Source organism: Cinclus cinclus, chromosome 28 (assembly GCF_963662255.1).
Source record: "Cinclus cinclus chromosome 28, bCinCin1.1, whole genome shotgun sequence".
NCBI classification, from domain to species: domain Eukaryota; kingdom Metazoa; phylum Chordata; class Aves; order Passeriformes; family Cinclidae; genus Cinclus; species Cinclus cinclus.
In genome coordinates this window covers 1,237,576-1,257,926 of record NC_085073.1, presented here as the reverse complement: position 1 = coordinate 1,257,926, position 20,351 = coordinate 1,237,576, and the positions used below count along the sequence as shown (strand labels likewise).

The 20,351-nt window shown below is 44.7% G+C and overlaps 3 protein-coding genes across 5 annotated transcripts in view; 1 reads left to right on the top strand and 2 right to left on the bottom strand.

The window, feature by feature from the left end:
• Positions 1 to 5,289: 5,289 nt before the first annotated feature.
• LOC134054419 (kelch-like protein 24) lies at positions 5,290 to 10,202 on the bottom strand. Its single transcript, XM_062510174.1, has 3 exons — positions 8,613 to 10,202; positions 7,462 to 7,873; positions 5,290 to 5,655 (listed from the first exon to the last, which is right to left on the bottom strand). The coding sequence occupies exons 1-3, from the start codon at positions 9,532 to 9,534 to the stop codon at positions 5,343 to 5,345; spliced, it is 1,647 nt and encodes a 548-aa protein (XP_062366158.1). The 5' UTR covers positions 9,535 to 10,202; the 3' UTR covers positions 5,290 to 5,342.
• Positions 10,203 to 11,393: 1,191 nt separating this feature from the next.
• Positions 11,394 to 16,062, bottom strand: LSM7 (LSM7 homolog, U6 small nuclear RNA and mRNA degradation associated). Of its 2 annotated transcripts, XM_062510095.1 has the most exons (4): positions 16,015 to 16,062; positions 15,719 to 15,809; positions 14,710 to 14,781; positions 11,394 to 12,378 (listed from the first exon to the last, which is right to left on the bottom strand). In XM_062510095.1, the coding sequence occupies exons 1-4, from the start codon at positions 16,060 to 16,062 to the stop codon at positions 12,236 to 12,238; spliced, it is 354 nt and encodes a 117-aa protein (XP_062366079.1). In that variant the 3' UTR covers positions 11,394 to 12,235. The 2 variants fall into 2 exon arrangements, with proteins under 2 accessions (XP_062366079.1, XP_062366081.1); XM_062510097.1 differs by lacking the exon at positions 14,710 to 14,781.
• A 110-nt stretch (positions 16,063 to 16,172) lies between these two features.
• SPPL2B (signal peptide peptidase like 2B) overlaps positions 16,173 to 20,351 on the top strand; it is a 28,186-nt gene continuing 24,007 nt past the window's right edge. For both annotated transcript variants that reach the window (XM_062509937.1, XM_062509938.1), the window contains exon 1: positions 16,173 to 16,280. In XM_062509937.1, coding sequence (XP_062365921.1) covers positions 16,224 to 16,280 — 57 coding nt within the window. In that variant the 5' untranslated portion in view covers positions 16,173 to 16,223. The remainder of the gene's footprint in view (positions 16,281 to 20,351) is intronic.

The following is a 20,351-nucleotide window of genomic DNA, read 5'->3' as shown; positions in this document are numbered from 1 at the left end:
CAAAAGGCTCAGTCCTTCCTCCCTGCTTTGTTTTCCAGGAGGAGCTGGTTTCACTCGCCAAGCAAAGTGACCTGCTGGTCAGAAAGGTGGACCTGGTTCAGGCACCAGTAGGTCCAGGGCCACCCCAGGCTGATGAAAAAGTTCTGAAGAGGCCAGGTAGTTGGGTCAGCTTTTGGTGCTGGAGACTTCCAACAAGTGTGCACATCATCATTACCCTGTGCCCTGTCCTTACCCCAAACACACTCCCAGGGGAGCTGCCGTGGCTGTGAACAGAGTGTCTGTCCCACCAGGCTGGGTCCCATTACTGCACACACTGACAACAGAGCCCTGCTGCAGCACTGCCAGCTCCCTCCCTTCCTCCCTCCTCCCCCCCCTCCCTCCTTCTTCCCATTTTTACCTTTGAAAAGTTAAATTTGTCTCAACAGAGTCTACTGGCCTTGATGGACAACAGGGTTAAATCTCAGATGCTCAGACAAATTTTGAACACCAAAAGCCGCTTATAATATGTGTTAAACTTCTTTTCAAAGATGATTTTGATACAAAATTAAAATTTAAAATATTGTCAGCATGGATGGTTGGGCACAAAATGAATCCATGAAAGGTAGTTAGGAGATAGTGCAAGCCATAAAAGATGGAGGTTAAAACTGAACAACACAAGAAGGCACCAAAATCTTCAGAGCTTTCCTTTTCCTCAACTTGTTTGCTCTTATATTAAATCTTCCTGCATATCTCAGTAATACACAGAGTCAGGGTGGAGAGAGGAGTTATCAAGTAACTTGATCAAGACAAGTTATCCCTGGATCTCACCTTGAGGTTTAATGCTGTATGTACTAATCACCCCCATCAGGTAAGAGATCTACTCCTCTTCCCCCTCTGAAAAATAAATTATTCAGTGCTTGAATAATGTAATTACATTTTTAAAAAAGTATTCTCCACTTGAAAGCTGTTCAGTGCTTCCTACTGCAGCATTTCTGAAGTAACAAATCCCCCAGTATTGCTGCACCATCCCTGAGGAAAACTGGGTGCCTTCCACTGTCTGAAGTATATAAGAATTTGATAAGTGATCTACAGACATCCACACAAAGGAGATATTACTGTTAAAGCATTGTAGGAGTGGTTTGGAACTTTCCCAAAACCACAGGAAATTCAATCTGATAATGGGTCCCACTTCACTGCTAAAGTTGTACAGGATTGGGCAAAAGACGGAGGAATAAAATGGATTTTCCACACTCCTTACTACCCCCAAGCTAATGAAATTGTAGAAAGGACCAATGGTGTCCTAAAACGACTTCTTAAACTACAGGAGGGAAGCTGGATCTTCAGTTATGGAAAGCTATAAAAGGTCTAAATGATAAACGGGGGGTGAACGGGTGTCCCAAAATAACTGCCTGTACTGGTTTGAAAAGCAAAACCAGTGAGACTTCAAGTCAGTAATATAATTTTTAATAGGGAAGAGAAAAAAAAAAGAGAAAAAACAAAATACATGCAATAATAAAAATACAACCACTGACAGAGTCAGAATACAACCTGATACCCTGTCAGTCAGGGTGCTGGTACAGTTTTCCTCCAAAGGGTCCAGCGATGATGTGGATAAAAACCTGGTTCTTCCTCTGGAATCCAGTGGAAAAAGGCTGCCTTTGGCGTTCTAAACCTCAGTTTTTATCTAGGTAGGAAAGGCTTGGCTCGTCCTCCTGGCTGGAGCATCTCCCAATGGGATGATGTAATCTTATCAGTTATACAGTAGGACTCAATGGCCCATTAACAGAAGATACTTCCCACAGAGATAAGGATGATCACCTTTCTCAGATGGTAATAGAATATGTATCTTGTATTGTAAACCAGGACAGGAGGAACACAGCAATGAAAGTATTTGAGAAAGGAGAGAAGATCATTCCAAATTCTGCTGGGAGACGGTTTTGCCATCAAGAGGAGCAAAGTCAAAAGTCCTGCCCGAGAAATCCAGTTCCTGGGAGTAAAGTGGCAAAACGGGCAGCCCCAAATCCCCACTGAGGAAATCAATAAGATCACTGCAATGTCTCCACCAACCAACAGGAAGGAAAAACAAACTTTCCTAGGTGCCATAGGCTTTTGAAAAATACACATTCCTGAGTACAGCCATATCATAAGCCCTCTCTACCTGGTCACTTGGAAGAAGAACAAATTCCACTGGAACCCTGAGCAGCAGCAAGCCTTTGCCCAGATCAAGCAGGAGATTGCTCATGCTGTAGCCCTCGGCCCAGTCAGGACAGGAACAGAGGTGAAGAACGTGCTCTACTCTGCAGCCAAAAACAAGGGCTTGTCCTGAAGCCTTTGGCAGAAGGTACCTGGTGAGATCTGAGGCCGACCTCTGAAATTCGAAAGCCAAAATTACAAAGGGTCTGAAGCCAACTACACCCCAACAGAAAAAGAAATCTTGGCTGCTTATGAAGGAGTTCAAGCTGCCTCAGAGGTGACTGGCACAGAAGCACAGCTCCTCCTGGCACCCCGACTACCAGTGCTGGGGTGGATGTTTAAAGGGAAGGTCCCCTCTACCCACCACTCCACCGATGCCACATGGAGCAAGTGGATCGCCCTCATCACACAGCACACCCGTATCGAAAACCCAAATTGCCCTGGGATTTTGGAAATAATTACAAACTGGCCAGAAAGTGAAAATTTTGGTCTTGCTGATGAAGAGGAGCAAGAACAAGTGACCTGGGCTGATGAAGCCCCGCCATACAACCAACTGCCAGCAGACGTAACTCCCTATGCTCTTTTCACTGACGGTTCCTGTCGCATCGTGGGGATGAACCGGAAGTGGAAAGCAGCCGTATGGAGCCCCACACGACAGGTTGTACAAGCTACTGAAGGAGAAGGTGGATCAAGTCAACTTGCTGAACTCAAAGCCGTTCAGCTGGCCCTGGACATTGCTGAAAGAGAGAAGTGGCCAAAGCTTTACCTTTACACTGATTCGTGGATGGTAGCCAATGCTCTGTGGGGCTGGCTGGAAAGATGGAAAAAAGCTAACTGGCAGCGTTGGGGAAAACCAATCTGGGCTGCTGATGAGTGGAAAGACATTGCCAGTCAGGTAGAGAAGCTACCCGTAAAGGTCCATCATGTAGATGCCCATGTCCCCAAGAGTCGGGCTAATGAGGAGCACCAACACAATGAGCAAGTAGATCAGGCTGCAAGGATAGAGGTGTCACAGATAGACTTAGACTGGCAACACAAGGGAGAGTTGTGCTTGGCTCAATGGGCCCACGATGCCTCAGGTCACCAAGGCAGAGATGCTACCTATAAGTGGGCACGAGACCGAGGGGTGGATCTCACCATGGACAGGATTTCCCAGGTTATCCATGACTGTGAGACGTGTGCTGCCATCAAGCAAGCCAAGCGAGTGAAGCCCCTCTGGTATGGGTGGCAGTGGTCCAAATATAAGTATGGGGAGGCCTGGCAGATTGACTACATCACACTGCCTCAGACACGCCAAGGCAAGCGCTACGTGCTGACCATGGTAGAAGCCACCACTGAATGGTTGGAGACCTACCCTGTGCCTCATGCCACTGCCCGCAACACCATCCTGGGCCTGGAAAAGCAAGTCCTTTAGAGACATGGTACCCCTGAGAGAATTGAGTCAGACAATGGGACTCATTTCAAGAACAGCCTCATAAACACCTGGGCTAGAGAACACGGCATCGAGTGGGTGTACCACATTCCTTATCACACACCTGTGGCTGGGAAAGTTGAACAGTGCAGTGGCCTGCTTAAAACCACCATAAAGGCACTGGGAAGGGGGACTTTCAAGAACTAGGAGATGAATCTACCAAAGGCCACATGGTTAGTGAACACCCGAAGTTACACTAACCAACCAAGCCCTGCCCAGTCTAAGCCCTTAAAAACACCAGATGGAAATAAGGTTCCAGTGGTACACATAAAAATTATGCTAGGATAATAACTGTTTGAGTGAACTCTGCCTCCAGCAAAAACAATCCAATTCGTGAAATGGTTTTCACTCAAAAACCAGATTGTACCTGGTAGGTAATACATAAAGATAAAAAAACCCGATGCATACCTCAAGGAAACCTTGCTTTAAAGTGATCTACCTATGATACTGTGCCTGTATCTGTAACTGTATGGATGTCTATAATTTGAAGATTTTAATTTGATGTAGCATGATGGTTTGGGAAAATTCAGGGTGGATAATGTTGGGGATTTGGTTCTTTCCCTTTTCCCTCTGTGGAATTTTGCCCACTGTCATGCTAAAATACCTGTTGACTGGGCCCTAGTGGCAAGGCGGAGGGGAGAGAAAAGGAAAACCCCACGAAATTCAAACAGCCAGAAGAGGAAATGAAAGGCTCTGGCTTGGCCCATTTCCCCTGCGGAGTTCGGACGACAAGGACGATCGCCGCGTCAGCCCCATCCCTGCCATCCCAATGTCGGGAGCCATCCTCACTGCTGTCAGACCCTGCACTGCTGCCTTCTTGCTGTAACCTGCCACCATCCAGCACTCTGCTGAGCATTGGGACCCACACTGTGAGCGGAGGGCTCTCTCCATCTCCCTCTCTCCCCCTGGGACAGCTCTGCCATCACCCCCAGCCCTCCTGCAGCTCTGTGGGACCTGCCTGCCCCCAGCACCGGGAACTGCAGCTCAGGGAAAAGGTGCCTGCAGCCAAAAAACACTGGGACTGAGTTACTGTTCTGTTTGTGGGTAATTTCATAGCTGCTGTTGTTCTTGTTTGTCTTGTTAGATATACTAGTAAAGAACTGTTATTCCTACCCCCATATCTTTGCCTGAGAGCTCCCTTAATTTCAAATCATAATAATCTGTAGGAAGGAAGGATCACAGTTTTCAGTTCAAAGGGAGGCTTCTGCTTCCCTTGACAAACACCTGTCTTTCAAACCAGGACATGGGGTTTTCCCTCCTCCCCCCCCCCCCCCCCCCACCATTAGGGCCTAATCAACAGTAATCTTAGCATGATAATGGGGAAAATTCCACAGAGGGAAACGGGAAAACCAACCCCCAACAACGATTTAAATCTTATTATCTTTTCTAACACTGAGGCAATGATTTTCCATATGTTAAAAGGACAGAGAGGCACAGAGGTTAAAGGTCAGAACAACACCAACCTTTATTAAGCATCAACCCTAAGAAGTTTATGTACCATAACAATAACAATCCCCATTTTCAATAATGATCTGCAGCCTTTGTGTAGATAAGCTTTTCACTGGCTTTTGCTACAAGTTCATTTGTCAAGTAGAAAAAAAAAGGTAAAATTACAAAGGAACAAAAATTTTAAGATGTCACAAGCCAAAATTGATGCCATCTAACTCCCTTAAGCTGTAAAGCACATGATCTTCCACTCTTATGCCCACATATCAAATCTTCGCACAGAGACACATCCATGAATAGGAAGGGGGCAAGGTAGTTTGTTATCTATGACCTGGCACACATCAACGTAGGGATCAAAGAGGACTACAGTGGGGAGGGCACTGTTTCCCTTCCTCTGTCCAAGGAGATAAATTTGTCCATTCACAGTGCTGCATCCCATGAAGAACTTCTGGGTCAAGCATTCCTCATTCACCTGTGTCCATTCATCTGTCTCCACATCAAATCGAAAAGCTCCCCCTCCTACAGTGTACAGAGCCCCATTCAGGGATGTGATGCAGAGGTCATACCTGAGAGAGAAGAAACCCTTGATCATAATCAACAGAAAGATTTGACCCCTGAAATATTCAGGATGACCTTGACGCTCAAATCAGAAGACATGTTTAAACAGAGAATCACAGTTTTGCAGGAACAGGACTTCTGAATTTCTACAGTCTAACCTCTTATTGAAGCAGGACCAACATTAGAATCCTTTATCTTCTGCCAGGTTCCAGAATATTATTTCTTACCTGCCTTGGTTTGAAAAAACAGATGTCTGCTAGGGAAGGCAGAAGGGAGGGTCCTCCTCCCTTGGATTGGAGAATGTAAACCATCTTCTTCCCAGTTACTATAATTTTGAATTAAGGGGCTCTCAGGCAAAGATATGAGGATAGGAGTAACAGTTCTTTACTAGTATGTACAGCAAGGCAAAGAAGACAATAACAACTATGGAATTAATAACAAACAAAACCAGGGACCCCGTGACAGCCTTCTCAGCCGAGACAGGAAAGGAGGGAGGGGAGGCTTTGGGACAGTCGATCCCAGTGCCCCTGCAGGACTCTGAAAAGCACTAAGGTGGAGTGGCAGGAATGAGCAAAATATCTTGGGCTGGTGGACAAGATGTATCAGGGAACACCGGGACAGTAGTTGGAACTGCTGGACATTCTGGCAGGGCAGGAAGTGCGGGGCTGCAGCACAAAGAAACCCAGAGCAGTGCCGGAGGAGCGGTGGCACTGGAGCAGTAATGGGGGCTCAGGATTCCTGAGAATATGAGCAGCTGGGGATAGGTCCCTCTTTTAATGAGGTAGGTGTTAATAAGGTTCCAGGTCAGTGGCTGCTCTCAAGGAGCAGAGGCTCACCCCACAGAAGTAGAAGAAAAAACTCCCATCTGGGTTATAGCAAATTCCTTTCCCCAAGCCACAGCAGCTCCAAGTGTCCTCCTCCTCTGAAGTCACAAGAGCAAGAGCTAGCAGCTGCTTCCTGCCCTTCTTTTTACCTGGGCTCAGCTAACCCTTTGTTTTCTCAAGTACCTATAAGTACAAGCAGTGTTTCCCACCAGCTCATAGGAAATACCTATCTGTCTTGGCTTTCAAAGTAGGATGTAACCAAAAGTATGTATGTATGTATTCTATAACCATCTGTTGAAACCAGGTGGGGCAGTAATCTTTACCTCCAGGGGGGATGTCTTCTGCTAATGGGCCATCTGTTAAAAAACAGGTGGGGCAATGTTCCTTTTCCACAACCCATCCTTCCTCCAGGGAGATATCTCCTGTTAATGGAGCACTGAGTCCCACTGCATGACTGATAAAATTCTATCATCCCATTGTGAGATTCTCCACCCAGGGGGAGGAGCCAAGTATTTCCTACCTAGATAAAATCTGAGATTTGGAACATCCAGCCTTTTTCCACTGGATTCCAGAGGAAAAACAGACCCTTCTATATCATCACTGGACCTTTGGAGGAAAAGTGCGCCCTTCTACAGAACCACTGCTTCAACAGAACCACATCTGTCACTGCAGGACTGGAGGCACCATTTAATGGGACTGCTACCAACACCCTGACTGATGGGATGTCAGGTTGGATTCTGACTCTGTCAGTGTTTTGGGTTTTTTTTGTATTACTGTATTTTTATTTTTTAAATTTTCCTAGTAAAGAACTGTTATTCCTATTCCCATATCTTTGCCTGAGAGTGCCTTAATTTCAAAATTATAATCTTTTGGAGGTGGGGTGTCACATTTTCCATTGCAAGAGAGGCTCGTGCCTTCCTTTGCAGACACCCGTCTTTCAAACCGACAGTAAGAAGGAACAAAATAAAAGAACTTGGCCCCCCACATTACCTTGGAAGAGGGGAGAATGAGATGACATCCCAGCTGTCTGTCTCTGTGTTCAGCCTCTGCACTCCATCATATACGTGTCCCTTCTCATCCAGACCACAGACCACATAGATCATGGTTCCCACATTGACCGCATCGCCTCTCTCCACAGGCTGAGCCATAGGACTCATGCTTTCCCACTCTGACTCCATCAGAGCCATACGCTCCACTGCTGGGATTATCCCTTCATCTGTGCTCCCTCCTAGAACATACAGGTAGAGTCCTACTCCTACTGCACAGTGGCTATTACGGGACTTCTTCATGGCTGGCCCTTCCAGCCAGCAGTTGTCCAAGCAGTTGTAGATAAGCACCCAATCCACACTGTACCACACAAACTCATCCCGGAAATATCCTCCTGTCACAAAAAGGAAGCTTCCTGTACAGACAGCAAAGAAAATATTAGTCACATGAAGGCTAAAAATTGCTCCTGATAGCTGGGGTTCTCATTTCACCCTGGGCCGTACTGATAAGGTGCAAGATGAGAAGAGAAAAATCACTGGTCTATCAATCAGTTTGCAGTATTGAATTCCTCATCCACACAGATAGATTGGACCTACAGTATGCAGCCAGTCTTTCTAAGCCTGCTCCCATTTTTGAACTGAATCATAGAAACACTGGTTGGAAAGAACCTTAGGGATCTCAGTTTCAAACTGCTACCAGAAATGGGACTATTACCAACACTGCTACAGGAAGCCATAGTATTGAGCTGGCTTGAAAGTCTCCAAGCATTAAGATTTCCCAACATCTATGGGTAAATTTAATGTAATGGCAACTATAAATCAGAAATTGCCTGTCATCTGTCTAAACCACTAAAAAAGAGAAGGCCAAAATCACACTGCTTAAAGCTAAGTCCTTAGACTAATTCCAGATAAAGCCAAGGTAAGGAGCTCAGCAGACAGCATAGTTTCTGCTATATGAGAATAGTGTTGTCTAGCATTCTCCCAGGTCTAAGGAAAACAAAACCATTGTTTGAAAAAATATGACCACCAATATGAATGAGGTTTTAGCAATGCTGAGCACAACCGTTTTACAGCAAAAGCTGGACTGCCTGCATTTGGGACTCTCAGTCTCAACTTCTGTTTGCATTTCCTCAGTCTCCCTTTTCTGTAAGTTACCTACTGCTGCCACTGCATACTGGGTGAGGTTCCTGCGCTGCAGTGGAGAACAAGCCTGCCAGGTCCCTGTTTTAGGTTGAAAGAGACATAATTCTTGATGTTCCTTGTCATGTTTTCCTCCCAGGACATATAAGGTGTCATAGCTCCGACCAGCATAAGAACACAGTTTTGGATTTTGCCAGCTGGGTGGGGGACAGTTGTCTAACTTCTTTATTAATCTGGAAAAAGTATCTGTCTCTCCAGCACGCTTACTGCGTTTCACCAAGGTATCAAGGAAGGACAAACTCAGAAAAGTGACCCTGACTTCGCCCACCAAATCCAGAAATTCTTCCTCTCTTGTTGCTGGGTCCTCCATTATCCAAATTATAATACTGTCAAAAACCACATCCTCTCTTGAAATGAAGAGGTCATCACTTTTCAGGAGCTGCATCAGCATTTCCTTGGGTAATGCCTTAAATTCTTCTTGGCATATCACATCCCCCCAGTGAGTGAGAGCCACATTCATAGCAGACACGTACAACTCTGTAAAGGCAAATTGCTGTGAGTAGGTCATCAGGCCCAGGCAGTTGGAAACATGCAGTTCTCTCTCCAGAAATTTCTCACACAACAGTTTCACCCTGTCAAATTGAAAAAAATCAGCTGTTTCCAGTAAACTGATCACATTTTCTTGACCTATGAGCACTTGGGCTGTGCGAGTGAACTCAAGTAGTGCCTGAAAAGGCACTGCGTCGATCCCTTTGATCACTATGTGCTGTTCAGAGCTCTCTCTCGCGCCTCCAAAAAACATGGCTGCAAAATATCGACTATGTACTGAAAGCACCCTACGGCTGACCTGGAAGAGTCTCTCTCCAACCTCAAGAATTGTGTCTGCAATCATTTCTGTCTGAGGTCCCAGCTCCTGTGGCTCTTGTGCAGGCTCCATGCTTGTAGACTGCTCGGCAGTTAATTTTAACTCAGTCTTATGCAGCCCTTACCCCTGTAAGATCTCTGGAAACACTATCCCCCTAGCTAGGATAAATATGAGATAAGCCAATCTTGTCCTAAAAATAGAATGTTTCCTACTCTCCTGTTTCTCTCTTCTGTCTTTTCTGATGCTTTCTGAACAGCAACATCAGAACAGTTGTATAACAAAAAAAAAAAAAAAGCATCTGGCATCTACTACTATCTTGACTGGCATCTACTTTTACTGGGTAAGGCTACAGCAAATAAGGGGAGCTGTTGGCCAAGCAAAGAGTCTGGGCGAGAAAGAAAAAACAGGAGAAACAACCAAAAGATTCCTAAGCACTGAGTAAATATGAAGTTCTGGAAAACACTGAACCCATTTGGAAAAAAGCAACCATTACCTCATGTTTCATTAGTTCAACTTTAATCAAATACCAAAGTGATTACAGTTTTTCCTATGTATCTCACTTTATACTTCTCTAAGAGAGAAGAGGAAGGAGTAAGCCCCCATTCAAAACCAGATGGCTTCCCTTGTTCAGTCATCCTCAACCTGAATGCACCAAATACAGATGTAGGACAAGCAACAGCTAATGTCACAGTGAGTTTTTCTAAAGAGAAAACATGAAGAGATTTGCATAGTGACCTTGAAGTAGAATCCCTTACCCAGAACCTGTACAAGCAAGACTCACTCCCAGCTCTTGGTAGAGCTCAGCAAACAGGAGCTGTGCCAGTGCCTCTCCATGCCCATCATAAAAACTTCTTTATTTCTAGTCTGGATCGCCTGTTTTTTAGCTTAAATCATTATCCCTTGTCCTGTCACAACAGGGCCTGCTAAAATGTCTGTCCCCTATCATTTTCATATTCTTCATTTCAGGCACTTGACTCCCAAGTATAACCTCAACGTCTGTGCTGCAGAAAAGGAGTGCCATGCAGCTCACAACAATGACCAAACAACCAACCACCTGAGCAGGAAATGTTGGGAACATGCCTCTCTCCTGTTTACACACTTGACCCATGGCTCCAGGCAGATCTCCTGGCACTGAGAGCACAGGATCTACCCCAGAGCACCCTGGGCCTGTTTCTGATGCTATACTTAGAGCACAAAGATAGTGCAACATGTTTTTGGCATCAACAGCAGCAATCTTTCTCCCACCTCAAGGACAGTTCAAGACTCTGCTCACGCTGATGAGAAATTCTACTCCTAACACTCTAAATAAAAATTCTCTTTGGAATTGCGCAGTTTCACCAGCAAGTTTCATAGCATTAGAAAGAAGCTAGGTTGTGAGCAGCACAACTTCATAGACAGCTATGTGAGTCCCCAGATTAAAATCCAGATGCACCCAAATTCACACAGGAAATAAATCACACAAGACACCTGGTCCCCAGTTTCAGAGCCTCCTGGAAGTCAGATTCACTGAAATGGAATTTACTTTAAGATCCCACCCATTTTGGAGCTGACCCAGGAAAGGCCGTGCATGGGAGAACAATGCTGTGGCCAAAATAACCAATCCAACCTGTACTTGCCATGTGCTCTTGACAACCTTCAGGAACAAAACTGCTGGTGCCAGCAAAACAATTCACTCTGCCACAGCCTCCTCATAAAGGGTCCTCTATAAAGGCAAGAGCAGGTGGCAGAAGCAGCCTTTAAAATGCCTCAGAAGAGGGATGAGATATTCTCAAGCCTTTCCCATCAATTCCTTGTTTGAAACATGGCTTCTGCTCTGGTCCCTCCTGATCCTGCAGTGTTTGTGCACCTCCTGAACTAATTTAATTTAGACTTATGGCTGGAGAACTGTAATGTCAGCTGCAGTGCACTTTTACAGACTAAAAACCAGACATTTAGAAACAGATTAATTTGTCTTTATTCACTCAAAACTTCTCAAATACTGAATTTTCTGCAGTATAAAAGAAAAATGTTTACTTATAAATCAAGTTATAACAAGCAAAACCACATGTGGATAGCTACAATATAAAAATATGCAGTACTTCCAGACGCCACCTACTACTGAATCAATGTTAAGAGTATTAAATATTCTTCCCCTAAAATTCCAAGAAATTCTGTAGAAATGTGTGAGCCTGCTGATGCACAGATCACAACCTACCAGTTCTGGAACCACTGCTGAAAAAGACCTTCTTGGCTACATCCCTCGTAAAGGTAATGTACACAAGGAAGTAATTTTCCTGCACAAAAGAGACTGAACTCAACAGCAGACGACTACAACATGTTTCCCTAGCTGAGTACTGATATCTAAGAGGAAGAAAAACATGTTGTACTGTATTTAGGCTTTTAATTTTGATTAAATACATTTTAATGTATTTAAAAAATGGAAAGAATATAACCAATATTCAGGGCATTCTTAACTAATTTTATGGGGTTGTTTCAAAACTCACAAGATCAAGAAGGTCTCAGACAGCTCATGACAATATGTTCTCTTCTGTCAGCTCTAAACAACATAGTTACACACTATTTGGGGGTGGGAGGAAAACAAAAACATACTTCTTACATTCCCCATCCTCTCATCATCTATGAAAGCCACAAAAACAAAAGGTGACTTTTTTCACACTAACAAAAAGACATTCAAACTACCCCCCCCCACCAAAACACGAAGTTTCTCCCACACTGATAGTTTTCTCCAATGACTTGCACTCCCGAAGTTTTCAGAGACAATCCAAAGGAAGCATTAGCCATCTTGCTGCTGAATGAAAGGGTTTGGAATGGCTTCCATTCCATCCTGTGGACAAATCAGAACCACAGAAGTCCCTCTGCAAACCACAAGTCCCAGCTGACGTGTGTCTTCTGTTAATTTAAATTGATCATCTGGATCTAAAAAGCAGAGATCCATGTTAGAACAGGAAAATAAGAAACCAAATTCCATCAACTTCAAAAGGCATGGACATGCATGTTCTTTCCTGGCATAACTGCTTTGTTTTATTGAACACATGTGCTACACAGATGATGCAACAGTGCCATGTGATGTTTTCAAGACCTTACTGACAGTGAGCAAAACAGAAATTTGCCTTGTATGCATCAAAAAGCAGAACACATTTATTAAATAATTCAAAGGCCTTTTTATTTATCTAACCATTAGTACAGATGGAAGTGATTAAAAAAAGCTCTTGATCCCATTTCAAGTGTCATTGTAGACAAACACTTGGAGATTAATTCAAATCAGAAGAAGACCCAGACTTCTCAATGCACTAAGGAAGAGAGCACCAGTCCATTCCCAGACCAGGCCAAACAGGGCTGGAACGGGAGAGACAAACACAAATCAGCCAATTCTACCTTCCATGAGATATCTCTACATTCAATAGAGATTAACAACACATTTTAAAACTCTCTTTCAAAGAGAAAATTCAAAGTTCCAGGTGTTCCCTTTTAAGCAGCTAGGAGAATACTCTTCAAAAACACTGTCCTATCAAATGATACAATCAGAGAGGAGAAAGACACTACTTTATTCAAGCTTTAGAGGACAAGGGCAGTCAATGAGACAACACAGAGGAGCTCAAGCAAGGACTACCAAGGATGTTCTATCACAGGTAATAAGCTTAACCTAACTGCTGCTGTATAATCATCTTTAAAGGTCATCTAGTACAGCCTCCTTGCAATGAGGAGGGACATCTTTAACTAGACACAGTTGCTCAGAGTCCCATCTTCCAATGCTCCTAAGGATGGGGCACCTATGACCTCTCTGATCTTGTCCCAGTGTTTTCATCATCCTCATTATTAAAAAAAACAAAAAAACAAAAAAAAAAAAACCTCTTCCTTACCATCTAAATTACCCCAACTTTTGTTTAAACCCATTATTACCACTTGCCCTGTCACAACAGGGCCTGCTGAAGCATTCACCCTGTCATTTTCTTTTATGTCCCTTTAAAGTACTGAAACGCCACAATAAAATCTCCTCAGAGCTCTCTCTTCCCCAGGTGAAACATCCTCCACTCTTCCAGCCTGGCACAGGGGCCCCAGCCCTTGGAGCATCTCTGCAGTGCACCTGGACTCACGGCAGCAGCTGCACATCCTCCTGGTGTTGCTCTCCAGATTTTGTGGGGTCTCACCTGAGCAAGGCAGAGAAGCGGATTCCCCTCCTTGGGGATGAATCCCCCCATCTTGTAGGGATGCAGCCCAAGATACAGCTGGCTTTGTATGCTGCAAGCATATATTTTTCAGCCTCTCATCCACCAGCATGTCCAAGTCCCTCTCAGCAGGGCTGCTCTCAATCTGTTCATTCCCTAGTCTAGACTGATACCAGGGGTGGTCCCAAACCAGGACCAGGACCTTGTACTTGGGTCTTGCTGAACCTCATGAGGTTCCTGTAAGGCCTCTTCCAAAACTTGTCAAGGCTCCTCTGGATGGCCCCATCCTTCAAGTGTCACCTGCAGACTGAGGGTCAACTTGATCCCACTGTCTACATCACTGATGGACACTAAACAGTACTAGTCCCCAGACATCCCTGAGAGACACTCCTTATCATTCATCATGAAGACAATAAGATATTGACTACTACCCTCTTGATATGACCATTCAACCAGTTCCACAATCACCAAACAGTCCATTCATCAAATCCATCTCTCCTCAATTTAGGGAGAAGGATCCTGTGGGGGACTGTGTCAAAGGCTTTACAGAAATACAGATAAAAGACATCTGTAAGCCCTTCCCTTCTCCACTGATAGTGTCACTCCATCACAGAAGGCCATTGGGTTGGTCAGACAGGATTTTCCCTTAGTAAATCCATGGTGGATGTCTCAAACCACCTCCCTGTCCTTAGCAGAGCTCCAAGGAGGATCTGTTCCATGATCTTCTCAGGCACAAGAGGGGAGGCTGACAGGACAGTAGTTCCCAGGCTCCTTTCTAACCTTTTGAAGAACGGGCTCAATGTTTCCCTCTATCCCATCATCTAACTGCTATCACTTTTAAAATGCTTTAAAGTAACTTGGGAACTATATCAGCCAATTCCCTCAGGCACCTCGGGTGAATGGTGTCACATCCCATAGACCTGTCACCTTATCTTTCTTTACAAGATAGTTACCCCAAGAACGCTGCAGTTTGGGTGATGTTAGTGCACAGTTTCTACTTATTCACTCACAGAGATGTAAGATTTATGTTAAGAAAACCACCCAGGGAGGGGAAGCTTTCCAAAGACTGTATATTACTTACCTCGCATATACTCAATGGTACCATCCAGCACAAGGTTCAAAAGAGGGTCAAATCCTTTCAAGACACCACTTGCTATTGAAGACCACACAGAAAACAATGATTAGGAAAGAACAAGGCATACAGCAACACAAGACTTCATGAAAAGTATATTCAGTTCTCCAGCCCTGTTCCCTCCTTCAGGGAAGTCCAAATAAATGAGGCCAGAGATATTAAACAGTGTCCTCTTTATCTATGGCAAGTACACAAAAGTTGGTCTACATTGCACCAATTAAAATTATGGACTTTTCAATCAATTCTTCAAAGCACTCTTCAAGACGCTAACATTCTTGCTTTCAGCCAATTTCAAAGGCATTTTAAGAATACTATATCACAAATCAGTACAAGTCACACAAAGAGAAAAAAAAGACAACTCCAATATGAAATAAATATTCTTAATGAAAGGTTATGGTTAAAAATGAAGCAAGACCATGCTTTTAAGTTCTTTCCTCAGAAATTCTATCTTCCAGGTGCCCTCCTGGCACACCACGTCTTTAGCATAAGCACTGCCTCACGGGAAGGCACTGCAGACAGAGCAGCACTTCGTCCTAATGGAGAACGTGATTCCATAAAACTAGTCGCTAAATATATCGCAGAATGGCACAGAGAGACTTCTCAGTTTGACAAACACACCTAGCAGTAAGAAACTCAAGTAACTTCCAAACCCTTATAAGCATTAGGATCCAGTGGAGTTTTAATGCAGCACATGGTTAACTCAGACAAAGAAGTGCCTGTGGGTAGCCTGCCAAAATAAAGGCTGTTCACGACAAGTAATAAGAGGCGCACAGATGAGCCATAAAGATAAAAGTGCACGCAGGAAACGAATGGAACAGTCAAACGAGAAAAGCTTCACACCAGTAACTGCAACCACTAACTGCAACTACTAGTAAGTAAAAGCACCCCGCTACTCCTCGCCTTCCCTTGATAGGAAAGCAGCGTGAGCAGGAGCCCTGCAGCCACGCGCTGGGCTCACCTTCCCGCCCGCCCTGGAACTTCACCCGGATGGTCTTGTCGATGTACTTGGAGAGGTCCAATATGCTCTCCTTCTTCTTCTTCTCCTTATCCTACGGCAGAGCACAGACGGCCCAGTTAAAGCGCACCATCCGCGGAGACACAGTGCCGAACGCTCTCTGCGGGATCCCGCGGCGGCGGGACGGGCACGGGCGCGGGCACAGCCCCGGCCCCGGCCCCAGCCCCAGCACCGCCGTGCACGGCATCTCCCCGGCCGGGGCCGGGGCCGGGGCCGCCCAGAGCCATCCCGCTCCTCACCGCCATCTTCCCCGCGCCGCCGGCGCCGCCACCGCCGCCACTCGCCATTTCATTCGGCACCGCCAGAAGTGACGTCGTGCCCCGGCGGAGCCCGTTGGCGGCTCGGGGCGGTGGGGCGGGACATCCGGGGCGGGCTCTCAGTGCCCTGTGCGGAAGGGTCCGGCCCGGCCCAGGTCGGAACAAAGCGGCGGCGGCGCGGAAGGCCCGGCATGGCGGTGGGGCTGGCCCGGCTCCGCCTCTGGCTGCTCCTGCATCTGCTGCCGCAGGTCAGTGGCTGTGCCGGGCTATGCCCTCCTCGAGCCACGCGCGGGCACCCTGGCTGAGGGCGGGGAGCGGCCGCGGGCGCAGCCGGGCCCGGGCGGACTATGCAGAGCGTCTGTGCCCGGAGCCGCCTCCCGTGGGCGCTCAGGGGTGCTGTAGCCGCCCCGCCGCGGGAAGGCAGCGAGCGCAGGGATCTGGGGGCCCTGCCCTCCGCGATTTGGCAGTGTTGATATATCTGTGGGTCTGGGGTTGTTTGAGACTTTTTTATTCTTTCCATGGTAACTAGCGTTTCCCGCCTAGTTCTTAAAACTTCGGGGCTCTCGTGGGGCCCAGCCCAGCATCCTCACCAGGCAGCCCCCGGGAGGGGAGCGCAGCCGAGCCCCCGGGCCGGGTCCCTGCAGGGACGACTGTGGGTTTATTCCGACTGACAGACTCCCTATGAGGAACTATTCAGCAGAAAAGAAGGGATTTCTGATGACCCTGACTCTGTAGTCTATCTTGAGTCTTGTATTGTCATTGCTAAAGTATTAATTAGTTTTGTGGGATACATTTCTAAGGATGTGATGAATCAGGCATGTAATCCTGATACAGGAAAGAGTGGATTTCTAATAATTGCATTACATGCTTTTGCCTTTTAAGCTTGGTGTTCCGAAATTTTTGAAATGTCATTTAATGTGTCATTTAAACTTCTTGACTGTTTCTTAGGTAATTTGGAGCGTTCTATGTCTTCTTGAATATTGGTGGTGTAACATCTTAACATGGAACTCTAATTTTCCCTTCTTCTCTATCTGTCTCCTTAGTGATTTTATGCCAATAATCTTCAGTTGCAGAGTAGTCTGATTGTCAGCTAACTTCTTTATTTCTATATCCCTATCCCCTTTTTCCATCCGTTATCTGTATTTTCAATGTCTCTTCATTATGTTCTTGCATGCCTTGTACATTTTCTCCACTGATCTTGATCATCCCCACTGATGTTTCACACGAAATGGTAGTACCAGTGTAGGCCCCACAAATTAGTAAGATTTAATTAAAAATATTGATTTAATTAACAAATTAGCAAGAACAAGTCAAAGACTGGCATGGAGTCAGTTTGATCCATCAGTTTGGGGAAGGTGAGTACATGGAAGTGCTGAAGGACAGGGCATGAGATAGTTCACTGGTGGGTACTTGGAGGTCTTGCCTTCAGCTCCATGCACTGCAGCACATTTCTGTCTGTAAGCATTTGGTATATTTGCAGTGGAAGTATTAATGTAGTTGAGTAAGCTTGGACAGACTGGCCAGGCTGCTGAAACAGTCCTGCTGCTGCAGTGAAAAGCGGATGTACTGTGTGCTGCCAATATGTTTCTGTTAGCCAAGCTGGCATTTTAAAAATTTGCTTGAATACCTCGTATTGTGCAATATTCCTGCATCTCTTGTACTTGCACTTGTTGGGATGGTTTTGGGTGGTATATCCTCCTTAACCTGAGGCAGAGAAGAGTGCTCTGCTGCACTCATCCTGGTTTGGTACCCCTGTGACTGATGGCTGGAGTTATTCCAGGGGACGGAGCTGACAGCTATTGTCAGGATCTGCTGTGTGCATTTGCTGTGTAGCAGCTGTACTCATTCTCAGTCCTTATTCTTGCCTTAGTGAGCATATACATTTGTCTCCCTCCTTGAAACAGGATAATAGAAATTTTTTGTTTGTTTGTTTTCCTTGGGGCAAGAGGAGGTAGTGTCTACATTTACTTCTATATTCTGATTTAGGGAGAAGGATCAGCTTGGCTAGTGAAGCATGACTCTTCCAAATCTGGGCTCTTATCTAGGAACACTTTAGGAGTGGTGTTATCTTATAGGTCAAAGTACAATCTGCACTTAGATCTTGCTTTGGTATTTGAATGCTCACATTTCATTTAAGTTCCCATTTCTTCCAGGCATTGTTACCCCTCAGTTGTCCTATAACAACAGCAGATACCTGAGCCTTGGACTAGTAACAAACATAGTAACATGATCTGCAGCGAGTCTGTTGGATCTATCCGGCCTTCACTATAGCAGCTTTCAATAGAATATATTGAATTGAGGTGATGGCTTTGTATTAGGTCACTCTATGATATGGGTTCAAAGAATTGGACGGACTGTCTGAAATTCTGCATTAAGGTGGTGGCTGACAATTCAGTCTCCTGGAATTATTGCATTATGAATGTGTAATTCTCTGCACTGTACAGTGTTTGTGGAAGGAGTATATTACTTGTGTGCAGCTTCGCAGCCTGCTGTTGCTGGTCTCCAGATGGATCAGTGAAGTTCATGGAAAAGAATGACTTTCCAGCTCCTGAGAACTCTCACATGGTACCTACTATGAGAGTAGGATAGCTCATTAATTCCTTCTTCAAAGAACACAGCTCCCAGTGTCTGTGAAATCTCTCTGAGATGTGAGTGACCAGGTCAGTTAATAGAGCTACCGAAAGCAGAAAAGTTGTATAGGACGTCCAGGTGATGGTGTTGCCAGAGGCAGGGAGGAACAAACAAGATAGATGTTAGGTTGGCTCAGTCACTCACACTGAAGTTTCTTGAAATACAGGTGAGCTGAATTCTTCCTCTCCACCTTCTTCCATCATTTAAATTGCAGGTCAAGTGCTTGCCTCTGAGCTACATTAATTCACCTAAAAAGATTTGCACAGCAAAAAAACTGGGGAGTATTCTTTTTCTTCTATGCATTAATCTGTGGAAGGCCCTAATGAGAGTCAGAGCCAGCAAGTATGGCCTTCTACTACAACAAACATTAAATTAGCTTGTTTGTCTGTTAAATTCTCCCCTCAGATTTTACATTTCTGTTGTGTGAAAACCTTTTCCAGTTTTGCAGCTTTGTAGAAAACACTTCATTTTGTGTTAATTATACACTATTGTGTGCTTTTTAAGCCATAGGATCAGTAAGGAGCAAGGATTATAATATACCTTATTGTCACAGCAGCTGTTGTTTTTCTGTGTTTGAAAAAGGCTGGACTTGATATACAAACACTTGGAAAAGAGCCTTTGGGGTTGTAGGCACATTGTATTTGATCTGCACAGGAGATGACTTTTTCTCCTGGGTTAATCCTGGTTATGAAGTAGTCTCTAGGAATAAGGAATCATCATAAATATCGCCGCTATGCCAGTGCATCCGCAGACCTGCTTTGAGCTTTTGTTGTCCCATGCCTACTGACATGAATAAAACCAAAACTGGACGCATCAAAGTGGAAAAGAACAAACTTCAGAACTATGCTTTGATTCTAACTGATAATAGCTTTGTAAAAATGTCTGTTAATCCACGTTATCCCCAGTTTATATTCTCCAGAGTTCCTAAAACTCTGTGTTCACTCTTTTGCTTTTAGCCCTGCTTATATTGCCTTTAATTCCTCTCATGCTTGATTTTTACTTGGCTTTTGGCACATAAATCCACATAGCTTCTAAAATGTTTTGAGCACTTCACATTAGGAACCTTTTACTCCCTTAATACTTCTTTGAAGAACATCCATTAAATAGCTCAGAAAGCAAAATTGTGTATAACTGTCTTCTGGGTGCCTTTTAGGAATTATTCCTGAGTTCCAGTAATAGTTATCTCCATGGTAATGTAGCAACACACCCTGTACTTACTCTTGCTTTAAAGATGTGTTCTGTATATCTTATAGATATAAAACTTTTAACTGTACAGCTTGATTGTTTCCCATATGCATAAAGCTGTTCAGTTACAGAAGTTAGCTCCTGCAAAACTGCCTGAAGATTTTGGAGAGAGTTGTACATGTAATATTCAAAACTAAGATACTCCAAGTTTTGTTTGCTTATCTAAGCCCAGTTAGACCATGTACAATAAGCAGGGAACATTATTTTATTCTTGTCTTTTGTGTGTGACTGTATTTGCATCTCTGTTGCTTATTACTCTGGGAAGTCAAATTCAAGATAATAATTACAGGTTACTTTTCTAAATTACTTGCTTCTGTTGAAAGTAGTTCAGGTATTATGGTTGGATACCTGAGATATGAGTTAACAAGTCCACTCTAGCAGGGAGTTGGAGTTCTTGTTTCCTCACAGCATATGCACAGTAGTGTCTCCCTTTTTTCATAGAT

Coding starts and splice junctions, on each gene's coding strand:
- LOC134054419 (XM_062510174.1), bottom strand. CDS start 9,534: ATGGAGCCTGCACAAGAGCCACAGGAGCTGGGACCTCAGACAGAAATG. Junction 7,874..8,612: donor GTATGCAGTGGCAGCAGTAG/GTAACTTACAGA, acceptor CTGTCTGTACAG/GAAGCTTCCTTTTTGTGACA. Junction 5,656..7,461: donor TCATTCTCCCCTCTTCCAAG/GTAATGTGGGGG, acceptor CTTCTCTCTCAG/GTATGACCTCTGCATCACAT.
- LSM7 (XM_062510095.1), bottom strand. CDS start 16,062: ATGGCGAGTGGCGGCGGTGGCGGCGCCGGCGGCGCGGGGAAGATGGCG. Junction 15,810..16,014: donor GCGGCGCGGGGAAGATGGCG/GTGAGGAGCGGG, acceptor GCTCTGCCGTAG/GATAAGGAGAAGAAGAAGAA. Junction 12,379..14,709: donor TACCATTGAGTATATGCGAG/GTAAGTAATATA, acceptor TCTGCTTTTTAG/ATCCAGATGATCAATTTAAA.